The sequence below is a fragment of the Rhinatrema bivittatum genome, chromosome 2 (assembly GCF_901001135.1).
Source record: "Rhinatrema bivittatum chromosome 2, aRhiBiv1.1, whole genome shotgun sequence".
Lineage (NCBI taxonomy): Eukaryota > Metazoa > Chordata > Amphibia > Gymnophiona > Rhinatrematidae > Rhinatrema > Rhinatrema bivittatum.
The window spans coordinates 123,720,167-123,736,562 of NC_042616.1; the positions used below are offsets into that span (position 1 = coordinate 123,720,167).

Here is a 16,396-nt window from a genome sequence, read left to right on the forward strand (position 1 = left end):
ACTGAGAGTTGTGGTTGTTTCTTTGCCTATCATCCTAAAAATGTACCCAGTCCACTTAGAGCTCTATAGGCACTAAAATATTAATCACATTGGTACAAATTCCCAACCTTGAGGCTGTCATAGAGTTTTAAAATGATATAGCACCTTTGAATCCTGTTTGGAGGAAGGTGTTGTCTAAATGAAAAGTGTTGCTTTTCATTTTAGAGTTATTATATATATACACAGTATATGGGCAGTCATATTACCTGAAAAAAAGGAAAACAGGAGGAAGATATATACAATTTATGCAAAATCTCAGTTCAAAAAGTTTGCAAATAAATACTGAAATGTTGGTAGCTTCTATGCTGCCTTCAGGATTTTGTCACCCGTAGGCAGGACCAGAGAATGGGGGAATCCCTCTGGAGATTGGAGAGGAGGTAGGGGACCAGAAAGCCAATGCAGTGCCTCTTTGAAACAGTGCTGGTGCCCAACCCTAAAGCAAGCAGGAGCAGGATCCTCTTTAACCTGAGTATTTGATACTTTAAAGATATGGTACCCTAGGCAGTTGCCTCTGCCTAAATTTGGGCCCACCCTCCCACCCACATCTTTTAAGGTATGGCCATGAGACAATCTCCTATGACAGTTGTAGCACCCCCTTCAGGTGACACAGGTAACTACATGCCAAGGGAGAGGGACTGCCCAAGAAGAATAACCTCCACCTTTCCCTAAGGTTGTGAGAGGACAGGGTGTGTGTTGTGGATTACTATAAAGCAACTGAAAGAAGATGAGTCCCATGGCCTCAGAATCCTGTACCGCATGCTCCCCCCTATCCCTGAGATTGAGGTACAGTAGGAAAACTCAACACACTGATATAAATACCTTCTATACTCTTTACTGTAACCTAGCATGCAATAACAACAACAGAAAAGTAGGGGAAGGGGAATGTGTATAACACAGGTTAAAGGGAAAATTGAACAACAGTGTAAAGAACAATAAAGAACAAACGCCGGTATAACAAGCAACAGTATTATATGCAAACAGGCACTGAATAAAGTTACTTAAAAAAAACAAAACAATTTACAGATTACAAAATGTGTGCTTAAATACTGGGCACCCAAGAAAAAAAGCCCTATGCAGCACTGCATGTAGTCTGTGACTATTAAAATATAAACTTAGGCATTAACACAAAAATGGTTAACCAACCCCTTTTTTCTCTGGCTATAAACCTGAGTGCTCAGGAGTCCTTGAATACTCCAAAAATCCCCTGCCCCCGATTTATGTAGACAATAAAAGGTTGGGGCCCGGGATGCTGGTGAAAAGGCGGATAGTAAACAAAAATGAAGAATGTAGTGCTGACTGGAAACAGGTTGCCATCTCTAGGGCAGAATCGCCAATCTTCCAGGCGCCCAGACAGGATCAGACAGGCAGGGAATCAAGTTCCCTTAGCAGCTCCTGGAAGCCACAAACAGCCCCCCCACCAGGCTGGACTGTAGTCAGTAGTGTTTACCAGGCTGCTCAACCTGAGAGAGTCTAGGCTGGGCTTGAATAAAGATACTACGAGAGCATTTCTTCTCTCCTTGTCTATGGGCTACACTAGGGAACACAAGTGCTGTTACTTAGCTCTGTACAACCAGATGGACCTACAGACTCCCAGCTCTTAATGGTGGGCTTCCTGCTGATTTCCTTCTTTGCAGTTGCTGTGTGTCTCCCACTCTGTAGCCTCAATCTCTTTCCAAGGATTAGCCAGTCTGTGTGCCTTTCTGTTCCTTTAGCCCAGCTCCCCAAAATCTCTCTCTTCTGGAACCTAACTTCCCTTGTTTCCCCTCTCTGGAGCTGATGCAATAACGTGCGCTCAGCCTAGCACTAGACTAGCACCCGATGCAATAAGGAGATTAGCACATCCCAACAACTGCACAGCCCATAGCGCGCATCATATGTAAATTCCATGTAGAAGAGGCTATTAGCTATTACCCCCACCCCCCCCAATGCAGAAAATCACTGGGCACCCAATGCACACTTTTTTAACGCGGCAAATTTAACTCCAGTGCCAGAGCTGGTATGAAATCAATCCGCGAGTCAAAGGCTCAGGAGAAATTTAAAAAATAGTGTCCTGTGTGGTTCCTACCTTTATTCTTAAACACCTACTGCTTGCAGTCTTTAAGAATAAAGGTATCATGTAACGGTTTGATGAAAAAATAAATTCTGGACGTATAATATTTACACGCAATAGACACGCTCCAGGCTGATTTCTCCCCTTGCTATTGTGCATGTATATTTGGCATCCAGAAATCCATCTGAAGCGGGATGGAACGGACACTCAGACTGAGCACCCGTTGCATTTGTGGGCCCACAGCCACGTCTTCTGGCCGCCCATTACGTTTTAACGCTAAGGACGCGTAATTCTTCCCTAGCACGTCCTTTTTAACGCAGCAGCACCCAGGAGAGCCGACCGTGCACGGGTTAGGAAAACGGGCGCTCCGTACCAGAGCCCGTTTTAACACGCGTCTTACTGCATCGGCTTGCTGTCCCTAGCCCAGGCTCCACAGCCACTGCCACAGAGGAGCCCGGCCAAGACAGAAAATTTGCATCTTTTCTTCCTTCTTTGGGCTTCCCGGTTTGCTGGCCAGCTTCATAGGCTCTCATAGGTCAGGTGTCATTCCCTTCTGGGCTGGGTCATCAATGTAACTGCTGTGTTTTGTTTTGGTTTTTTTTTTGTCAGCAGCACCATCTTCAGTAGCACAAGTCAATTACCATGTTTTTCAACCTGAAGCAGCTACTTCCTGGCACGGCTCTGCTTGCAGTGCGTGTATGTGTGTAAGGTGGGGAGGGGGGAAAAACCGTGCCCAGCAATTCCCTTGCCGCAGATTTGGAGCACAGTCTTTACCAGTCCAGCTCTTGTCCGGTGTCCCTGGGTCACTCTGTACAGTCCCAAGCACCCTATGGCTCATGGGGGCAGGGACTCTTGCCACATATTTCCTGCTGGTGTTTTTCCTACAATTTTTTTTTCCTAGCTCTGAGTCAGTGATTTTCAAACATGGGGTTGTGACTCGCTGCTGGGTCATGGCGTCCCAGTGACTCGGTCACGGCCCCATTCTGAGGGCGGCTCAGTCGCTTTGAGCCACCTGGTATCTGTATTCTTAGTGACCGAACTGTGCGGATCAGGAGTGTCAGACAGGGCTGGGGGTGGGGGGGGGGGGGGTGTGAAGGAGGTGCTGAGAGTAAACAACTTCTTTAACTCAGTTGCACCACTGAGACACAAATCTCATTTCAGCATGTTTTGTTGTTACCAACCATGTCTATCTAAGCCAGACACCTACCACCCATTGCTCTCCGTAAACATTGCATAACGATGCATGGTCTACACCCAAAGCCAGTTAAGATGAGACTGAAGGTCCTAAATATATATCCCCTAGAGGAGAAGAGAGTCAGGGCTGATGTGATAGACATTAAAACACCTCGAAGGAATAAGAAATGCACAAAAGAAGCAAACCTTTTTCAAAGGAAAGAATGTTTTAGAACAAGATATTATGGGATGAGGCTCCAAGAAGGTAGACTCAGGAGCAAAATAAGAAACTATTTCTTCACAGAAAGGGTGGTGGGTGCATGGGATGACCTCCCAAGGGAGGTGGTAGGGACAGAAGCAGCAAAGAAATTCTAGAAAGTAAGGGATAAGCACAGAGGATCCCTAGATGCAAAGAAGTGAAGGGAAAGCCAGAGATAACTGGAGTCTTTGGCTATGTATAAGAAATTTAATTGGAGAGACTAGATAGGCCTTACAGTCCTTATCTGTCGTCATCTTCTATGCTTCTGTTATTTCCTCCCAACTATTTACAGCCAACCAGATCACTCACCCTACTGATTTGTTATCTCTGCCTACCCCTTCAGCTCTCTTCCCCATCAGTGGAGAGAACATCTTTTAAAGCTATCATATGTGAAGTACTACCAATGTCACAGCAACCCAGAGAGTCAAGAGACAAAAGGTACCTGCAGTCAGCGATAGGCCACACAGCTGTAATGGCAGCATCCATTTTTTGTGTTCCATGCATAAGAAAGTTGCCAGATGCACTTCTCAGGATTCCTCAACATTAGCACAGTGCCCTGCTCAAGGGGAATGACAGGAAAATTAGATGAAATTGGAGTCTAGCAATTGGGAAGCATTTAAAATTGAATCTTCCAAGGGCAGAACTTTTAGAAAACTTTAAATGGCCTGACTTTAATTTCTACTGCAAAATGTAAATGGCATCAAAATAACTAAACGTAATTAACTAGAGTGAAAGCCATGACAGTGGAACAAACGATGCAAAGAGAAGTGGAATGGCTCAGTATGATCTGACAGTTAAAGGAGGTTAAGAGCTCATGTAAGCTCAAGACTGACAAAAGGCTAAAAGACATGTTGAAGTGAAGCACCAATTAAGCCAATGATGACTGAACGCCTGACCTCCAGTCATAATGATAATCACGAGGGGAGAAAATATCCGTACTTTGCTGCCAGGAATTGCAGTCTCAGATTAAGAAATGAAGCAAAGCCATTTTCTAAAATTAGATTTCTGGTCTGATAGACAGCTAGTTGTGGATAATCCAAGCCTTCAGGTTATGTTCATGCACCTGTGTAGGCCAGAACAAGTGCTTATACTTCAAGAAAAATAACCTGAAGCAAAGCAGCCTGACCAAGACATGATTAGCACTTTCCCCAGAATCACAAGCTGGTGAGCATCTTGTGACTGATATTGGATAATAATTGGCATAATTATCACTAACGGTACTTAAAATGTTCCTTCAAAAATATTCAGTTTTTAAATATGTATTGCACCATCATATTAAGCACTCTCGTTCATGTGACCTTTATTGCTTTACTTGTAATTATAGGTCCTATTGCTCCAACACTTTTTTTGTCTCTTTTTTTAATTTGCAAATAAAATCAGTAATCAACTTATCTTAAATGATTGCTTGCAATCTCATTCTCCCAACACGGGTTGTGTTTTGAAACTTTCGTCTGCATCAGGGGATTAGGATTTTCAGCAAATATTTATTCATTTCTCACCTGTATTTCAGGCATCTTCCTTGAGTAATTTTCACTAAGCCATATAGCATCAATCATACACAGATACTTGTACAAATGTACCTTTAACACATTTTCCAAAAGAAAAACTACCCAGATGGTTTGCCCATATTATTTTTGTAAATGGGGTTAGGTGAAAACAACATGCATATATTTGAATATTCAATACATGGGTGTAGTTTTCTTCCTTGACCAAGTTGCACCCTGGGAATTCCTATCTTTAGGGAAGCTAAATCTAACCATCTACTGAAACCAGGTGGCTAGATTTACCATCTCTGCATAGGAGAATTATCAAAAGTATTTAGCCAGCTAACTCCTTGGTTAAGCACCTAGATCACTTTAGAAAATTGCCATGTTTGTGTTTTAAGTGAGATATAAGAACTGAGCAAGATGATTTAGTTTTGCAATAGAACCATAGACAACTAAAGTTTCAATGAGCTCTTTGGCACCTTGTTGAATCCTAACTAATTCCTCCAATTTTGTTTCAATAGTAGAATTAGAGGCATGAATTTTCAAAGGAGCTCTGCGTGTAGAAATAGCATATATGCATCTGCTTGTGGTATGCAGCATAAATTTTACCATGGGGGGGGGGAAGGGGCAGTCTAAGGGCCCTCCAGGGTGGGGGTTCAAATGTCCGCACACAAGTTGCTATTTTGTAAGAGGACTATGTGCCTACATTGCCGAACTTGTCTAAACATTTTTACACCTGCTAATGGACTCGCACAATTAAAACCAGACTTGCTTTTTTGACTGCAGTTTGGGTGGGAGGTCTGGGTGAACTTGTGGGAGTTCAGGGCGAAGTGCTGCAGTGAACTAGAGAATAATTGGATGAACTGGTGGAGTTATCAGAAACTTTTGAGTCTCGTACATGCGCAAGTATTTTCAGAACAATAGAGGGGTAATTTTCAAAAGGAATTACATGTACACATATAAGTGGGCTTTTGAAAATTGCTACAATATATTCTATTGAACTATCAAAAGATTTTACCCATGTTAAGTGTACTTAACACAGATAAATGACTTTTGAAAATTACTACAAAAGTATTTTACATTTATATGTTTAACTCCTTTGAAATTTCACCTGATTGTGTACTGTGGACAGTTATGAAAGTTGGGCTCAAAAGGTATAGAGGTTGATACTCAAAAGCCATTTAGACGGATAACCGAAACGTTATGGGCCGGATTTTAAAAGGATTACGCACGCCGGGCCTATTTTAAAAAGGCCCGGCGGTGCACGTAAGTCCGGGGGCTTGCAAAAAAGGCGGTCGGGAGGCGTAAGCAGGACAGTCCGAGAGTAGGATGGGGGCTGGAACAGAGTCCTCCAACAGAGTGGCCATGCCGCTGTGTCAGAGGATCGCGTGCCGACAGGCTGCCGGCACGCGCAAAAGGTAAGATAAAACTTTGGGGGGGGATTAAAGTAGGGCTAGGGGGGAAGGTTAGGGGAAGGGGTGGGAAGGTCAGGCTAGGGGGAAGGCAGTGTGGTTCGGTGCGCGCAAGGTGCACAATTGGGCACCCCCTTGCATGCGCCGATCCCTGATTTTATAACTGGCGCGTGCTTGCATGTGGCTAAAATTTAGCCAAGTAAGTCGGAGGTATTCCGGAAGTGGGCAGGAGGCGTTCGGGAGGAATTCAGTTAACCGCATAAGTTATGCGACTAACTCCAATATTCGGAATTAGCTGCTTAATCTGTACGGCTGACTCTGGTTGTGCTTCTGACCTGTCCTAAAGATAGTCACATAAATCTAGATGGCTAGTTAGCCGGATAAACCTATACCTAGCTAAGTCGCTCAGCAGCTGAATATTGGCCCCATAAAGCAAAACTAACAGCTCTTCCAGAATCAATGTCTTTAGACATTGTATCTTCCCTACGGTCATTACCTGTAATTTCACATTCTCTAAAAATTAGTTTCTGATGTCATTACAACTCCTCCATAGCTAGCTTTCTGGGGCAATTGCAGATCCGTCAGAATCAGTATCTGAAGTATACTTATACCTCAAAATTAGTCTCTAGAATTTTCACATGCTCACGATCTTGCTCTCGGGTCTTCTAAGGTAATTGAGTGCGTCCAACCAGGCAGAAACAAACCGCAATTAAAAACAAACATGAACAATGCCAGTTTAAGTTAAAATTCATAAGGGATGTTTGATTAAAAAAACAAAACAAGCAAACAAAAAAAACCAAACAAAGGATCAAACAAAAACTCCAGGCGGAAATGGCTAACAGTTTAGAAGATTACTTCCTTCGTCAAACTTGTTCCTTCCTGAAGAATTAAGCGCAGGACAACAAAAAGGAAGCTGGCTGGCAAAGTTGGTGTCCTGCTAGATTTTTTTTTTTTTTTTTTTTTTATCAACTTGGATAATTTGCTAGACTGTGGCTGTCATCTCTTTATTCTAATATCTTGGTGACTAGCCAATATACTTCAAAGTTGGTGAACAGCAAGAGTAATTGAACTGCCCAAACCCCCCTTCCAAAGGAAAGCTCTGCATCTGAGTACTAGACCCTTTCTTTGTAGAATAAAAGCATTGCTATTTTGTATAACCTGTAAACTCCTTTAATGGCTCATTCTTCAAAGAATCAGCCTGATAATCAAAGGATCCATGCCCAAAGACCAGATAGGATTTAGACTTAAAGGAAGTAGTTGTAACCATGTCCTTGTTGCCACCACAAACATTGAGACTGGATACCAACACAACTTCCAGCCTGGAACTGAATTCATAGAGCCCCCATCTGCTTGTGATACAGCTTGGAAGCATGGGCTGATGCTTAGACAGTCACAACTACTACCTAACACCAAGGTGTGTCACCTAATTGTGATGTTTCTAATTAATTGAAGAATGCAGGATTATCTATAGGATGATGTAAGCAACTCAAAGACCTTCAACAATGGACTTCAACAAGGCTAAGTACTTTCCTGTACTCTTTTAAACTTGCATATAAATGAAATTTCAGTCATAAAGTCTTTAAAATTTGCCCAGTCTAATGACACTGTGGTAACCACAAAAGCGAAGACCTTTCAAGACATTGAATTTATAATAATATATGATCTTTTGATTATGGCTGACATTGATATAAGCCATTATATCAATGTTTAAACAAGACAACAGAAAAGGACATGCTATGCTTAATGTTCCTTTTTGCAGAGAACAACCAACATCATCCAACTCCAACCTATCTGGGAGTTACTCTTGACCAAACACTGACATACCACAATCACCTTCAGAAGACAGCTGCAAATCAAAGATGGCGAGAATGTTGGCTAGAAACTTCCTGTTATAAGCTGTAATACAAACATGGCAGATTTCCATAACTCGACAATTGCATTAGTCTACTCTCCTATTGAGTATTGCATATCTGTATAGTCTGAAAGTTATGATACCAAAACCCAGGATGTACAACTTAATTCTGCAATTTGTAGAATTACTAGTATATTGAAAATGACTCTAACTGAATACTTGCCAGTGTTGTATAGCAGTATATTAGATGATGGCAAATAAAGACCAGTCATTCAATCTATCCATTGCTAAGGATATTTCAGGTGTCAGCTATCAAAGCTTGACCACTTGTAGGATATCACTCCTTATCCAAGTCAGTTTTTGTTGTCTTTTCATCCTGAGTAGATGACCATACAAGTTCCCATAATTAAGTAAACACCCAGGCCCTTTCTCAAACCCTGCCCATATCTTACCACCAAATTTTGTAATAGTCTAAACCACTACAAAAACTAATAAGGCTGTTGCCTGAACATCTAGCCTCCAGGTCTCCATGGTCTTTCTGGTCTGTATCTGGACATAGTTAGTTTCTGGGGAGTTTTAGCTTGCTGGATCCATCTGGTTATCCTATGGCCTGCATTGTCATTAATGCATACTTACTTTATCCACATCTTGTTTTCTCTTTCTCATCTCTCCCTTTGTCATTGTTTTTGCGATGTAAAAGGTAGATTGTTTTCAGTACTGCTTTTCCTACCATATATTGCTTTTCAGTACTAACCTTGTTCCTATCACCATCTTTTATATCTGTCTAAAATATGCTTGAATTCTGTCAAAGGTCACCACTTCTGTTTGTAGGTTATTCTGAGCATCTACTACCCTTTCAGTAAAAAAAAGTATTTTCTTACATTTCCTCTGATCCTTTCTTCCTCCAACTTCCGGTCATGACCTCTTGTCCTTGAATTTCCATTGCTCCTTTAAACATTTGCCATGATGCAGCAACAAATGAGGATAAAAATTCCTATTTGTAACACAATACTAATTCTTCCTTCTCCCACTCCATAAACACACAAAAACCTGACCTCTCAATCCTTCACCAACCACTGCTCTCCATATGTGTCCTAAGCATGCTTAAAATCTGTTAAAATCACTGACTTCCACCATCTTTGTTGGGCTATTTCAAGTCTTGTCATCTTCAACTTTGATTCTTATAAGACCAATACTTAATCTAATGTCCAAGCCCCCTTCCATGTCTTATTACCAAGTTTTATAATAACCTCCACAGTCACTAAAATTAGTGAAGCTTTGGTTCAAAAATATCCATTCTCCCCATGCTCATTGAAGTTCAGGTTTTAACCATATTCCTTCTATGCATGGTACCCCAGCCATTTTGAAAGCCCAGTGTAGTCATACCACTATTGGTTAGTGTTTAACCGCTGGTAGATGCAGGTTGCCACAATGCTTCTTTACCATCCTCTTTGAAAGAATCCAACTTGCTGGATTGTCTCCAAAAACCTATTGTTGTATTTGGCAGTTCATGAGCCTCCCCCCCCCCCCCCCCCCCCGACTCTCCCCGCAAACCGCCACATTTACCACCAGGCCTGAGCCACTGTCACTGGCCTCTGATGCCACCAAGGAACCCCCATACAGCCAAGTAGCAGGCCTCCACATTCCACTGGGCCCCAACTTTCTCAAATTGATGCACAGAAGGACACCATCTACACGCCTCCTGGCTTCCCCTAGGTGTGCATGCCCGACAGCTCCAGATTTAAAGGGCCTGTGGCAGGAAATACCCTGCAGCACCTACTGATGACTTCATGGGCTCTGGCCTATAAAAGGTCCTTGCTTCCCTTCAGTCCTCACCCCGGCAACAGGTCTCCCTATGTTCTGTAGTGCAAGTTGCTTCAGTATACCCTGCTTTTGTTCCCAAGTTCCTGTGTTTCCGTTCCTTGGTCTTCAGTTCCTGTATTCCAATTCCTGTGGTTCATGTTTCTACCTGTGGTCAGTGTTTCCATCTTCAGTTCCAGAGGTCCTTGTCTTTGTTTTCAGTGGCTGTGGTCCTTCTTCAGTTCTTCTGTGGTTCCTTGCCTGCCATTCTGCTCATTGCCTTCCTGTCCTGCCTACTTGTCCCTTCTTCTTAAGATAGATACCCGGTATTGACCTTAGCTGCTTTCTGGACACTCCTTGCTTGACGCCTGCCCCTGACCACTGCCTGACTCTTGGACCTTCCTGCTCGCTGCTTGCCTCCGATCATAGTCTGCCGCCAAATTCATGTCATCCATTCCTGCTGCAATCCAACGACCTCAATGGATCTCTCCAACCGCAGAGACCCCCACATAAGACCTGCCCCAGCCACAGCACCCAAATGCTCAACCCGAGGGGAACATGGACTGGTATAGGTGAAGTTCCAGCTGGGCCTCTTCGTCATCCAGGTCTGCCTGCCAATGGTGGGGACCTGCAGGGCTCCTCCATGCAGGTTGCTTCAACCCCACTTTGGCCTAAGGGCCCATGTCCACAACACCTGTTTTGGTTCCATGCTATATTCATTGCAAATGACAGCACTGGGAAAGCAAGGAAAAAAGTGTGGAGTCAGACTTTCATTCGTAGAAAAGCTTAATATTGTACCCAACTTCGAGACTTCCTGAATTTGAATTATTTATTTATTTATTTATTTATTTATTTAACACTTTTTTATACCGACCTTCATAGTATTAACCATATCGGATCGGTTTACATAAAACAAGGGTATAACTGAAGCAATAAATAAAATTACCATATAAAGCATGGACATCACTAAACAGAATACAAGCTGGATATTGTCAGTGCATAAATGGTACATCAAAAACTATCCTACCTGTAATTTTGAAGTTGTTCAAAATATTTATGCAAATATCAGTTAATGAAGTGGTGTGTCGCATAACAGGTTAAGATTTGCAAAACACTGCAATCATATAGTTTATCAGTTCAAAAGTAATTTAATAAAGACGTATCAGATATTGCAGAATCTAGTCCAAGGCAGCAAGCATGTAAATACATCAATATAGCTCTAGAAGTCCACTTTATAATCCTCAGTTGATCCCCCAACAAAGGCCGTGTTATGCTGATAGCTGCAGTGGGAGGGACAGGAATGACCAGAGGTCTTAAGCTCAAGCATTTCTCACAGTAAATCTAAAAATAAATTTTTAATTTAAAAGTAAATTACCCGCCTCTGTGCCTAAACTATTGGTTATTATGCACTCATGTTAAAAAATATTGTGCATGTATATTGTGGGGTAGATTTTCAAAGGGTTGCGTGTGTAAGATATTGATATTGTTGAATCTAAAAGTAAATCACAAATAAATCTAACAGGGCATATTTTACATGCTGCTAAAGACTTAGGCTGAGATTGCACATGTCAAATCAGCATACGCACATAAAAATGCAGTAAGCAAATTTTCATAAAGGCGGAAGCACGTAAGTACTGTTCCTGCTGCACGAAAAAGTGTGTGTGTAAAAAGAGAGCATTCCGGGTAGGGTTTGGAAATATGTTTACATTTACATATTTTATAAATGGAGAATGCGTATATGTCATCAAACATGTGTGCATGCTTTTGCATCTGCTAATCAAGTCATGGATATTAAATCCAACTTCTCTTTTGTCTGCAGTTTTTGGGTGGAGGGTCGGGAGCAAGTGGTGAATTGTTGGAGGGTGTGGGTCAACTGTGCATAACTCAGCATATACACGCTTAAGTCAGTGCATCTAAAGTTCTGCTTGCATTTTATAATTATGCAACGGAGTTGCACAGTTTATAAAGTACTGTGTATTTTTACCCCGAAAGTACATGCATATATATCAGTATGCACCCAAGTGTGTAATGTAGTGGTGTGTATAGTTTCAGCAAATATTTTATAAAAGTGCATGCATACTGGGGCAGATTTTAAAACCTGTGCGCGGGTGCAGATTTGTTCGCGCAACCCGGCACGAACAAATCTACGCCCGGTTTTATAACATGCGCGTGCAGCCGCACGCATGTTATAAAATCCAGGGTCAGCGCGCGCAAGGGGGTGGACAATTGTGCAACTTGCGTGCGCCGAGCCGTGCAGCCTGCCTCCGTTCCCTCCGAGGCCGCTCCGAAATTGGAGCGGCCTTGGAGGGAACGTTCCTTCTGTCCCCCGCACCTTCCCCTCCCTTCCCCTACCTAACCTGCCCCCCAGCCCTACCTAGAACCCCCCCTACCTTTGTTGAAGAAGTTACCCGTGCCGGCCGACGACTGGCCCACGATCCCGAGCACAGCAGCAAATGGCCACTGTGCCTGGAGGCTCAGGCCACGCCCCACCCCTTTTTGCAAGCCCCGGGACATACGCGCGTCCCGGGGCTTGCGCGCCCCGCCGAGCCTATGCAAGATAGGCTTGGCGCGCGCAGGGGGAGGCAGGGGTAGGTTTTCGGGGGTTGCATGCGTATCTTACACACGCAACCCTTTGAAAATCTACCCCACAATATACATGCACAATATTTTTTAACATGAGTGCATAATAACCAATAGTTTAGGCACAGAGGCGGGTAATTTACAAAGTTGGCTGATTCATGCCAATATCTCGCTTCTGAAAATACTTTCTTGTGCGTCTATTTCCAAGCACCAGTTCATCAACACCTACACTAGTTGACCCAGACCTTCACCAAGTTTAACCATACCCTCCACCAGTTGCTCCAGACCCTTCCCCTTACCTAAAAACGGCAGACAAAAGAGAAGTCTGATTTCATATCTGCGATTTGATTGTCAAGTGTGAAAGTAGGCACACATGTTTGACATAAACAAGTAATCTGTTTATGAAATACATAAATATGCTCATACTTCCAAACCTGACCCAGGAATGGCCTTTCCCTCACAGCAGTGACAGTATGAGTATACTCTCACCCTTCTGAAAATTAGCTGGTCATATACAGAGGCTACTTACCTGCAGGATATGGATTTTGTGCACACAGCCCATGCATAAGTTGTTGAAAATTCACTTGTTAAATAACACTGGGCAACAATGAAAGTGTTACTGACCTAAAAAGGTCCTACTCTGTAGTATCTTGATGTGCTGAACACGAATATGACCATGAAAAGTTTTTATTGGCTCTCGTTTTGAAGATATTTAATATAGTTCACTTTCTATGTTTAGTCATGTAAATTTATCCAGTAGGACTGCAAATAAGCCTAGAATGATGTAATATTGCATCATATTGCATAATACCATCATGCACACATCATCCAGAGTTTATTACATCATTTTCTGATGCAGTGCAGTTCTACTGCCATGCTGCTGCTGAGTAAGCTGACGTCAGCAGTGTACTATATGAAGCCCAGTCAGAAAGGGTGAGCATTTGAAATATTCATGCTGGCTGACTACTGCTGGACACTCCGCAGAAATGCTCCCGAACAGGTGGACAAGAGACAAGCAAAGAAATCTAAGACGTAGTCTATGACTTCATTTTTCAAACGGTATTAACCGTAGGTCTCCTATTATTGGCATACAATTCAAGATGTAATTATATTATTGCATATTACAAAAAAACTAGAGCCAATTTTGCATTTTCACAGTCACATTCGTGTTTAGCACATGGAAATGTATAAGAATTGACTAATTTCATTTCCGTAACATGACTTTTGTGAAAATTTGTTGCCCAGTGTAATTTGAAGATGCTTGCTGTAATTGCAATTGTGGATAGGCAACGTGGAAATTTTTTTGATCACTAGTCCCAAAAAAAACAACAGCTTTCTTCTTCTTAACTAATCCCTATAATTTTTCCCCTCTAGTAATGTGCCATCTCACATTTCTGTTCCCTGCTGTTTGAGAACCGTTGCCTAGCAACAGACATATCAAATCTCGGGAATGCAGACTATTGCCCTGCTTGAGCTCTAGTGACTGTTTTCTTGCTGAAAACGTCCTGTGTTTCCTGATTTCAACCAATCTTCAGTCAAAAAGTTACAATCTTGCATTATAATGCATACATCTGTGACAGAGCAAGGCAAATTTTCATTGACTTGACCTCAAGTATTTTTATTCCTAATTGCATAGTCTGTTATCTATCTGGCTCCCATTTCTCTCTCTCTCTCTCTCTCTCTCTCTCTTCCCCTCTCGGCAACAATGCTGCAAATCCGCAGAGTTTATTAACTTGAATTGCTGAAGGAGGGCAATCAGATCTGCCTAAATAGCTGACTGAGCTCCATCTGCTTAAACAAGAACAGAACCACACTGACACAGTACCGCTCACCACAATAAGATATGTCCAGAGCCATGGCTAGGGCAAGGAGAAAAAGAAAACCACACAGGACATAAAGCCCTTTAGCGGCAAAAAAAAAAGACTGAAATGCACATGTGTGCTGACAGCAGATAAAAAGCCAGGAAGAATGCAATTCTTCTCCTGCCTTCTGGGATGGAGAGAGAGGGAAGATAAGAAAGAAGACTAGATATCAGAGTGGAGAGGGCAGACAGAATGAAGAAGCAGTCATCAGGATGGAGGCAAGTGGATGGAAGTACGCTTGCCTACTCCAGGTGTTAAAATGCCTAGTTAAGGTTCTGACCCATCTGTTGAAAATATGCAAATGAAAAACAAAAGAGGCACCAAAATCCTACAAAAGTTAAAACATCTTGAGTGCAAATAAAGACCACAAACCTTGGCAACACGATAACCTGTAAATTGGATTTTTATTCAATTATTTTTATTTTATTCTGCCATTTCAGAGCGGATTACATTCAGGTAGCTACTTCCCTGTCCCCAGAAGGTGCACAGTCTAACAATGGGGCCGATGCAATACAGTGCGCTCAGCCCAGTGCACTGTATAACCCTCAGTTGGATGCGGATTGTGTAGGTGCTAGGTGATCCCCTTATGCAGTAAGGGGATTAGCGCCTCCACAACGTGCATCCAACGCGGAGTGAAACTAATAGCGCTCATCACATACAGATGCATGTAAATGAGGCTATTAGCTATTCACTCCGCATGCAAAAAAAAAAAAAAGCGTCTAGGACGCATATTTTTGCACTCAGAAATTACGCTCCTAAAAGTAATACAGAAAAGCAGAAAAAACTGCTTTTCTGTACAGCTTCCTACTTAATATCATTGCAATATTAAGTGAAAGGAAGAAATCTTTCAAAAAACAATTAAAAAAAAAAAGCGCTGGCAGTCGGGTGCAAGAAACAGGCGCTCAGTTGACAAGCATCCATTTCCTGAACCCCTTAGCTGTCCGCTGTTTAGGGAAACCAACGCCGATAAATTCGGCGTCTCTTTCCCAAACCAGCGAACGGCCGATGCTCGCAGGCTCCCATTGATAACCGACCACTAATTTAAATATTGCATGGCGCTCCCAGGAGGGGCGCCTAGGAGCGCGTTAAGAAAACGGTCGCTGACTGCTCAGCGTCCGCTTTCAGCACAAATTATTGCATCGGCCCCAATGTTAGAAGTCCCCAGCTACTTATCACTTCATATGCATCAACACAGAGACTTTCTATAGATAAGTCTACGCTACAGTCAATCAGAGCATGCTGCATTTGTTAAAGTCTTTTTAATTACAAATTGGTTACTGTGCTAATACAGTGTTATTGTCATGACAGGAGACGGCAATTACATTTATTCTGAAGCTGATGAGAAACAAAGAGGCAAAGCTGCAAGCCTGCTAAGCCCCGTGGTTTTTTCCCAGAATTCTGCACACTGCATGACTTTCTGGTACCACATGCCTACTTCTCATGTTGGCACCCTGAGGGTGAAATTGAGATATCAGGAACCAAATGATTATGATCAAGTTTTGTGGACGAGTGGACATCATGGGAACAACTGGAAAGAAGGTCGTGTTCTCCTTCACAAGTCTCTGAAACACTACCAGGTGAGATGATTTGGATTATTTTTATAACCAGGAACTCATAAGTTAAGAGGCTTTGCTATAAAATCATTGTTACATTAGAAACATGTTGAAATGCTAGTGTAGATAGTCATGTCCTGCCATTGGCTTATTACTGGTCCTTTGTGTCACAGGTAGTAATTGATGCTGTAAAGAAAACACTAATTTTTGTTGCATAAACATTTCAAAGTAACAATTATATCACAATTATCACAATTATATCACAATCACTTAGAGAATAGCCACTGCCATTAGCAATGGTTACATGGAATAGACTTAGTTTTTGGGTA

At 42.4% G+C, this 16,396-nt stretch overlaps 1 protein-coding gene across 1 annotated transcript in view; it reads left to right on the forward strand.

Moving 5' to 3' along the window:
* NRP1 (neuropilin 1) overlaps positions 1–16,396 on the forward strand; it is a 487,056-nt gene that overhangs the window by 453,844 nt on the left and 16,816 nt on the right. Inside the window, 1 exon segment of the mRNA XM_029587037.1 lies at positions 15,823–16,091. Coding sequence (XP_029442897.1) covers positions 15,823–16,091 — 269 coding nt within the window.